Below are 9417 nucleotides of genomic sequence, written 5' to 3'. Positions count from 1 at the left end.
CAGCGTGGGTGCGTGGCTGCGGCCCCACGTGGGGGCAGCCCCGCCTACTGCGCGGACGCCCCCTCCCCCCGCACACGTGCGGGCCTTCGCCCCCTCCCTGCTCCCAGCGCAGCAGCGCCAGCGTCCGGGATCCCGGCTCCGGCACCGCGAGGCGGCGCGCCGGCTGCCAGGGGCGCGGGGCGGGGCTGCCGCCCGCATTGTTCCTCCCCGAGTGGCGGGCCCTCCCCTTCCCCCAGCCCCGGGCGGGGCGCGGGGCCGCCGTAGCCGCGGAACGTGGGCTCGCGCCCCGCCTTTGTCTCCCGGGCGCGAGCCGCCGCAGCCCCGCGCCCGCCGATTGCTGCCAGAGCCGCTTTGTGCCGCGGCGCGGGGGACCGGGGCGTGGAGCCGGCGGGCACAGCCTCAGCATGGACGTGACCGTCTCGGAGCTCATGGAGCTCTTCCTGCAGAGCCCGCTGGTGACCTGGGTGAGTGCTCCCAACTAGCTCCTTGCCTTATTGTTGGTGCACCGGCGGTAGCGGTACGTTCTCTCTTCCCGGGGTACGGGGTAGCTTCCGGAACGCGAGGGACTCAGTACGTGCTCCTGGCCAGGGTCGGGGTCTGAGCCCCGGGGTCTGGAGGCATTTCCAACTTGGGAGCCGTTGCGCCTGTTCCGACCGGGGTCTGAGCGGGTACACCTGTTCCCACTCGGGCGCTGGGCTGTGTCCCTGGAGTGGACAAGGTCTGAGTAGTCACCTGGGCCACCCATGGCTTGATCACTCGAGTAAAGGACCCACTCTCCAAAAATATCCTCGTGTAGTTTCTGAATCCCTGAGGCCGGGTGGATGGCGGTGGGGATTGGGGGTTTCCGAGTGAGAACGTTTACAGGCTGGGGTCGGCGCAGTCCTTTCCAGTAGATTTGAGACGTGAGAAATTTATTGAAAACTCCCTTTTGGGTTTTTTTTTTTTTTTTCTTCCCCCTCCGCCCTGGAACGCTGGAGAAAAGCGGGGAGGAAGTTTTCCTCCTCTCTGGCTTCTGTTGCCTGGCACGAGGAGCGGGTAGAGGCCCTAGAAAAGGGTGGGCTTGGTGCCTACTGAAGGGTGAGTGGGTGTGGGTGACCCCCTTTTCCTACACCGTCCCTGCTCGCCTTTACCCGAGAGAGCTTTAGACTGTGCGCTTGGGGGTGACTTTTCCTGTCTTTCTCTTTATGCCCCTTTCCCGGCAGGTGAAAACTTTTGGCTCATTTGGAAGCGGCAACCAGGACAACCTGACAATGTACATGGATTTAGCGGATGGCATCTTTTTGAACCAAATCATGTTGCAAATGTAAGTTATCTACAAGGAGAAAGGAAAAATTGATGCTTCAGAACGTTTAAGGTTGTAGAAATGGAACATGAAGTTGAAACAGGAGGGTTCTTTGCAGGCAGGGTCCCTGGTATTGCAGTATAGTATGAAGGTGACTTCTTTCCCTTGGGGATATGGAGAATTCCAGGACAGCAGGTTGGCAGCTTGTTTGGCAAATTTGAAAATGAACGACTATCATTCTCTTGGTCTAGATAGCACAATTGACTTCAAACTCAGATACTTGAGGTTTGAACTCTGAAATAAAAAAAAACAAAACCCTTTTTGGGGGCAAGGAACTGTAACGGAGAGTCTGGTTACAGGAAGTGTCTAGGGTGGACCCAGAGCATCTGTGACGGACTATAAAGTTCCACTGTAGGTTGGGATGCCTGTGTTTCTGAGCTTTCCATTTCATCTTGTTTTCAGTTGCCCCGAAGCAAGTGCAATTGGTTAAGGCCTTTCCCCTGTATTGGATTTGAAGTCACTGTGTTAAGAGAGGCCCTGGGAGTCTCAGTGCTGTGGTACTGTTTGTCTTGAAGCACTCGCAGCTTAAACAGGGTCTTGGTGGAAGTTACACTTGTTAGCATATATGTCTGACCACATCCTTTCCTGTTGCTGAATTCTGCAGAGCCCGTTTGATTGACAGCCTGCCACACGTAGGTGTTGGCTCTCCACTGCGTTCTGTTTTTAACCCAGAAAGTGCAGGGAACACATTGGAACTGAGTGTCAGTATGATTCACAAGCGCTGGAAGCAAAATAAAACATTCTAATGTTCTCTGTGGATCGGCCCCTTGTGCTCACCTACTCACCTGCAACTAAGCAAGTTGTCATACTTGAACATGAAGCCATTAGCTAATGAGAATCAGCTTTGCGGCCCACACAGGAGGAGCACTTAGCTTGGGCATATTCAGAAAGTGGTTTAAATAGATCTACCTAAAAAGGCCTGTTTTTTAAAATTCCCTGGCAACACTCCTTCTTTTAGTAAGTCATTGGGTGTCATGTTGTGTGAGAGACACTTGAGTTTGCCTGTTTCTTAATCTTACCAATCTTGTGTTTGGTTAGATTCTAAAAAGACAAATCTGTTGCCACTTTGGCAGCTCTTGTCTGAGAACATTGATGAAAACGAGTTTTCCTGGGGTTGTCAAGCGTCATATTTAAGTTCTGGCAACTCTACCCCCATTTTGGTGGACCCCGAAAGTTACTGGATTCCATTGGTCCGGTGACCAGTGTGTCCTTACCCAAGCCCAAGACTGTTTAATTAAAAACAGCAGTATCCCCAGCCTTTTCATTCAGTTTTTACACCCAGGCGGAGGGGAGAACAAAAGCCCTGGGACTGTTTCTCTTTCTTCCCTGACCTTTGGAATTCCTGAAGCGTTTACCACTTGCTTGTAAATCAGGAGAGCCTGTTGGACCATTCCTTTGAGAAATGCCAGCTCATCACTTGTTCACACTTGGCCCCGTGGCTAAATTCAGTTTGAAGGGCTTCTCCACTTCCCTTGACAATTTTACATGGTCTCTCCTCTGTGATATGCGAAGATAATCATTCTAGAAATGGGAGCTGATAAGTCCTGGCAGCTCTTATGGCCTCAAGCAGTGTTTCTGGTGCCTTCTGGTCAGGGTCAGGAACAGAGGAAAGGACACCAGGAAGCTGTTTGGATGGCTTTCTGAACAAGGAAATCAAGGAGTGAATGGCTTCAGCAGCACACCGTTTACAGAATGACCCTGTTCCAGGTGATAGCAATCAGAACGTTGTTTGCACCTGGAGGTGGGTGGGGATCGTCTGGAAAGGAAACACAGGTGAACTTTTAGGGACGGTAATACTGATCTGTACATTGATCAGGACGTTGATCATGAAATGAAGGACATTTCATTTTTCAGGACTCATCAAGCTGTAACTTACGATCTGTGCATTTCGCTCTATGTAATTACCTCAACTGAAAAAAAAAAAAAAAAAAGTGTTCCAGCCCTAGTGTTGACAGCCTAGGTAGCCAGCCAGGGTTTGAACCCTAGGTTAGCTTACACTCGCCAAGTGAGGCTGGGCACATACCGCTCAACACTTCAGTTTGCTCATCTGTAGAATGGGAAGTAAATTGCCTCCTTTAAGCGATGGTTGTGAGGATTAAAAGGGATGATGTGTTAGCGATTAGCACAGTGCTTGCCACTTAACAGGTATTAATATCAATTATATATGTGCCCTCTTAATCCAGAACGGATTTGAGGTGCCCCTTAGGAGTTTTTCCAGTATACCTTCTCCTACGTTGTTAGTCTCCTAGATTACTGCGTAGCTCTTAGCCTTGGTCCTCTCTCAGCAAGCGCTAGGGCACAGCTGGATGCTGGGACCCGAGTCCAAGCCCCATATTTGACACTGTCTGTAAGCCTTGGTGTTCACTTGTGCCAAATGGAGAAATGTCAGGCTATCTAGCAGGTAAGTGATAAGGCGATTCTGCCTTATCTCCTATGCTGATAGCTCCAACTGTGTGCTACTTGCCTATTTTGGTAAATTCTCCCCAAGTTGGTAGGACCTGGGAAAATTGTAGAGAGCAGTGTGCTCAGTGGGTTGCTGGAGCTCAGATAAGAGGCATGTTACCTAACACTTCAGAGCCATATGGATGCCGGCGGGGGTCACGTGGCTGCACCTAGGCTTTGTCTCCGGCAATTGAAGAAGGCCACAGTAGTAGTCTCTTGGCCCTGGCCTCACGGTGACATCAGTGCCTGGAAGCAGGAAAGCCCTGTGGGCTCAGCTTTCAGGGGAGGCCCAGGTCTAGGAGAATTCTTGAGTGAAAGGCATTGAGTGGCTTGGAACAAGATGCACGGGGCACCCTGCTGAATAGTGCCTCTATAAATGCAGTCTTTCTGGGTGATCTGCTGGTACCCAAGGGAAAACAAGATTTCTGATTCACTTTGGACACGTTTCTCACTGTCTCGTAGCAAAAGAATTTAAGCACTTGTCTGCCTGATGTTTTCAGGGACCAAGTTCACGTTCCCTTCTCTGCCACTTACTAGTTCAGCCACCTTGGGCAAATTACTTACATTCTCTAAGCCTCAACTTCGCTATCAGTAATAAGGGGATTGTATTTTATAAACTTGGGAGGATTGAATAAGATGATGTGTATAGAAAATGCCCAAGAAACATCCATCATTGTTGGGAGTGAGACCTGGGCCACGTTCGTGCGTGCACCCCTGTGCCTGCTCCGGCGTGCATCTGTACTTCTGAGAGCAGACACCTTCTGATTTGAGGCTGTGGCTGTTGAGTGCAGTTGGGAACTTGGGATTGGGACTGAGAGCCTGTGCCCTTGCAAGGCCTGTGGGAAGTCCAGCACTATTTGCTTTATTCAGACTCCCTTCTTTACCCCTGGTGCTCACTGCAAAATTCAGGATCTTTTTCAGGGGTTAGAAACCTCCTCAGGCCTAAGTTTCTAAAAGGCATTTGAAGGATAATTTTTTTTCCCCTAGTGTGCTGGAAGAAGAGTTCTATTCCTGTTCGGTATCTGTGAAAGCTGAGGACATAAGGGCAAATATTTGTTGTTGAATGAGTTTGTGTTGGCAGGAAAGTGTTGGCGCAAAAATTTTTACTTGTGAACTTAAGTGATTTCCTTTTTTGGCTACAGAGTATGACGTGGGGGCTTTGAGTCCTTAAAAATAACACCAAGGGGGCACCTCAGTCAGTTAAGCATCTGACTCTTTAGCTCAGTTATGATCTCACGGTTTCTGGGTTTAAGCCCTGGGTCAGGCTCTGCATTGACAGTGCAGAGCCTGCTTGGGATTCTCTCTCTCCCTCTCTGTCTCTGTGCCTCACGCACTTGCTTGCTGTCTCTCAAGTTGAAAAAAAAATATATTTAATTACACCAAAAGTTTACATTCATTGCAGGAGAATAAGAAATGGTGAGCAAAATAAAATTACCTATAATTTTGCCACAAAGAGGTAGCAATGCTAATCTGTGTCTTCTGAATGTCCATAGTAAATAGGTATATGTTCCTTAATGTATTTTTATGCAAACTTGGGCTCATGCTGTTGTTTTTTTAACATCCTTTTTTTTTTTTTTTTTTCTTTTTTTACCTGTGATATATTGTGGGCATCTGTTCTGTGTCAATACATTTCTTGACTCAGGTTTAAATTTTGGAAGCCTTTGGAATATAACCAAAGTTGGGGGCTGGCTTTCAAAAAGGAGGGGGGCAAGATTGCTATAAACCTAAATCATAACTCTTTAAAATTCTAGGGCAAGTTGATATCCTTTTTTCTAGTTAGAAGTTTTTATGAGAAGGAGGCCCTGGGGGCCCCACACTTTGGACTTGGAACTCTCTGAGATGGGACACACTACCAGATGTTTGCACTCCCAGTGCCTCTCTCCTGCCCTCTGACATCTTGATATTGTGGAAAGAAGATCTTGTTGTTAATGATGGCTTTTGGGGATGTGCAGTTGGTTCAATGGTTATATGATGTCCTCTTTCTGAGATCTAGGACCAAGTGTGGCCAGTGCGACCTGGCCTTCACAGAATAACAGTCTAGGGTTGGAAGGATCCTACAGTCATTTTGCAGATGAGCACCCTGGGGCCCAGAGAACCTTGGCCAGTCCTGCACCCCGGACTGGAGTCTGTGTCTTCTGACCCATTTCCTGCAGCATAGAAAGGTGGAGGTTACTCAGTGCTGGGAGAGTGAGGATGAGCCTTACTTAACCCTAGTTGACTTTTGTTTCCAGTTGTTTCTCTACCCTGAGAGCCTCAGTTAGAAGATGGGAGTACTAATGATAGTGATAATGAGTCTAATTACTCATATGGTAAGCATCGAATGAGGCTCTTTTGTAGTGTTGTTTCTCTTAGCTGAACTGGGAGAACAAAAGCCGAGATGGTCAGAGGCTTCCCTGCTGTTATCGGAGGGGCACCCAGGTCCCCACCGCCCCGCATCCCTTGTGCGTTGTGCCTTTGCTCACGCAGTGAATGTGTATTCCACCACGCGTGCCGAGGCCCTCTGACTCAAAGCTGGGACCGCAGTAGCAAAACAGAAAAAGTCCTGCGTGTTCTCTAAGTTCAGATTTAAGAAGTACTTTAGTCACATTATGAACTTGTTTCTCATCTCTTGAGATACCTAAGCAAAGGAGAAGTGAGCCTTTGAGATAAATTATTTGTAATGTCAGGTATACTTCTGTAGCTAACAATGCCTTTGTGGTTTAAGTTCTGAATGCCGCCTCTATTCCTAAATTAATTTCCACTGAACTGTTAACCTTTGTTTTCTCAGTAATGAATGGCTCCAAGAGAAACCTAACGTGCAAATGGCTTGGCCAGGCTCCATTACCCTGTGGGGACAATAAGACATGTTGTCACATGACAGTTGAAAAGAGATTCCCTGGTTGACCCAAGGTACCCATGTGATTATTTTAGGGGATACAGGGTGTTCAAACAAAATCCATGGCTGACAACATGTAATGCGTAAAGGGGTTTGCGTACACATGAAACAGGGTAGGGACTCGTGGTGTATATGTCAAATGTTTAACAGCTGAATTCCAAACAGCTCATGTTATTAAGAAAAAGATTATACTTCCAATGACATTTGAAAAGATTTCTATTTGTAAATTTTTTTTGGTCAGTTTTGTGTTAGTTGGCTTTGGGATGAGTCGAGTGGCATTGAGGTTGATTTCCTTAACTCTCCCCTGCCCCCCAACCCCCATTCCTGTGCTCCTGTCTCCTTGTGGGCCGATTACTGAGGAAGAGGCTGACTCTGCCTTCACACCACCCCGGGGAGGTTCAGCACCCTTATCACGGAGCCAGGATGACAGATGATGAAGCCCTGAAAACAGCCCTCATTTCAGTTAGCTCTCTTTGTGGAGGATGGGACAGGCACCTGGGAGGGAGGGCTTTGTTGTGGAAAGCATCGCGTGCTACCTGGGGAGGCGGAAGCTGAATTTCTTTTCCTGACTCTGTTCTCTTCACATAAGAAACATTTTTGAAAAATGTTCTGGACGTAGATGAGAGGAATGATAAATCACTTGATTCAGATTTCTAGTTTCATCTCAGCTGGACCTGACTTTTGCCTGAGATTAGAAAATAAATGACGCTTTGGGGGTTTCCCACATGAATTATTCATATCTCTGCTCTTAGCCTTTCTCATAGGGTACGTGTACGTCATGCCCTGTCACAGACTCGGGTTTTTCGGGGGTAGAGTTGTGTCCCTGAAATGTCAATCACCGGCAGGACCAGCCTAGACCAATCTGGTTGACGGGGTGGGGGAGGGGGAGATGGAACTTTAATAATTTTGATTTATTGTCAGAAAACAACATTTCTTTCCTTTCCTTTCTTGGTATTTAGTATATTTTGGTCTGTTCGGACTTGAACATTTTATTTTTTTTGTTTAAGTCTGTTTATTTTGAGAGACAGAGACAGCGTGGGGGGCGGGTAGAGAGAGAGGGAATCCCAAGCAGGCTCCCCACTGTCAATGCAGAGCCTGACACAGGGCTGGAAGTCATGAAACCGTGAGATCATGACCTGAGCCAAAGCCGAGAGTTGGACACTTATCTGACTGAACCACCCAGGTGCCCCTTAACCTTTTTAATCTTGAAATCTTGGGATGGGTTATTGGTTTTTATACAATATAACCTTTTGGGTCTGCACTGGCATTTGGTGGTGGATTATGGGTGTTGCCAGCAGTAGGGATGGAAATAGCATTGACTCCAGCCGGGGGATGGGGAAACAGGGAGGTGATGCCCGCCCCCCCGCCCCCAAGGTCTGGGACTTGGCAGTAGCAGAATAAGGAGAAATAGCATTGACTCCGGGCCTGTGATGGGCTAGGTGCTGCAAGATGGGGAAGCAGGGAGGTGATGGGGCGCCCCCGCCCAAGATCCGGGGATTGGCAGTAGCAGAATAAGGATTTGACTCAATCCACAGTCATAGCTGCATAGTAACCGAGGCTGGAGGGGAGGACGGGAGGTTCACTCTTGCCTGGGAATGGGGGTGCGTGGCAGATGATGCGATACGCAGTTTCCATTCTCCTCTTCCTTCTCTAGTGACCCCAGACCAACAAATCAGCGCATCAACAAGCACGTTAACAACGACGTGAACCTCCGCATTCAGAACTTGACCATCTTGGTGAGAAACATTAAGACCTACTACCAGGTAAGGGCCAGGAACTCTGTCCCCCCAGGGTTCTGCTGTGCATCTGGCAGTCTCGTCACTCAGGCGGTTTCCCCACAGGAAGCTGAGAGGAAATGGTGTTCATGGTTAGGCATCTACTCGCTAACGCTTGGTGTGTTTTCACTTTTGTATTTTTTGGGGGTGTCATGAGAAGGGTCTGATGTTGGATTACTTTGTCTGGTGAACGTCCTTTGAGCTGTGTGCCCAGCATCGTATGTGGTGTGGTGGGGGTTCCCAGAGATGGCCCTCCATTCATAGCCGCAGCCTCAAGCATGCAGCTGAACGGAGACTGGCTCCGGGGGGCGGGGCGGGGGCACCCTGACGTGGTGTCACCCACAGCTCAGTGAGTGTTTGTTCAGGAGCAACTGCAAGGGTCGGGGTGGGGGGGGACCACAGAAGGGTTATGCTTGAGCCCCCAGCTTGCAGACAGGGATTCATGGTGTGGAGTGTCCGTTTGTTAGGGTCTCCCTGTATCTCACTGGCAGATAGGTGATGGGTTGGGCAAGGGGGCCTGCCGGGGAAGGCCTGTTAAAATCCCCATCCCAGCCTTGGGAAGGTCAGGTGAGAGTCTTTGATATTGCTTGTAAATGGATTTAAACTGTGTGTCTCAGAACCCTGGTTTTCCAACTTCATAGCAGTGAAACAAGAATTCTTCCCTCTGTGCATTTTTCCTGAAGCCCCAAGTGAAGCCCTAGTGACTCTGATTGACTTGACGGGTCCTAGTGGTCTCTACTCAGCTCCCCTCTCTCCCTCTGGGGATCTCTGTGGGTTCCCAGGACCCCAGGGAACACCATTCGAGAACGACTGCTCAAGAACAAATCTTTTCCAGAATTCATGCTGGGGCTTCCCTGATTGCTTGGGCAGACTCTGCCTCTGAGACCTGTTCCTAGCATCCACTTTCTGGACTGTAACTCCGTCTTGGTGCTGGGGTTCAGGGGCATCTTTCAGAGTGGAGAGATCCCTGCAGACATGAGGTG

General features: G+C 49.0%; 1 protein-coding gene across 1 annotated transcript in view; it reads left to right on the top strand.

The window, feature by feature from the left end:
• Positions 1-267: 267 nt before the first annotated feature.
• The window catches only part of CCDC88C (coiled-coil domain containing 88C), a 133191-nt gene continuing 124041 nt past the window's right edge, over positions 268-9417 (top strand). The window contains exons 1-3 of the mRNA XM_042990385.1: positions 268-464; positions 1203-1303; positions 8314-8422. Coding sequence (XP_042846319.1) covers positions 405-464; positions 1203-1303; positions 8314-8422 — 270 coding nt within the window. The 5' untranslated portion in view covers positions 268-404. The remainder of the gene's footprint in view (positions 465-1202; positions 1304-8313; positions 8423-9417) is intronic.

The sequence above is a fragment of the Panthera tigris genome, chromosome B3 (genome assembly GCF_018350195.1).
Source record: "Panthera tigris isolate Pti1 chromosome B3, P.tigris_Pti1_mat1.1, whole genome shotgun sequence".
In the NCBI taxonomy this organism is placed as follows: domain Eukaryota; kingdom Metazoa; phylum Chordata; class Mammalia; order Carnivora; family Felidae; genus Panthera; species Panthera tigris.
Note: the sequence above shows the minus strand (reverse complement) of the source record. Positions and strands in the feature narration are given on the sequence as shown.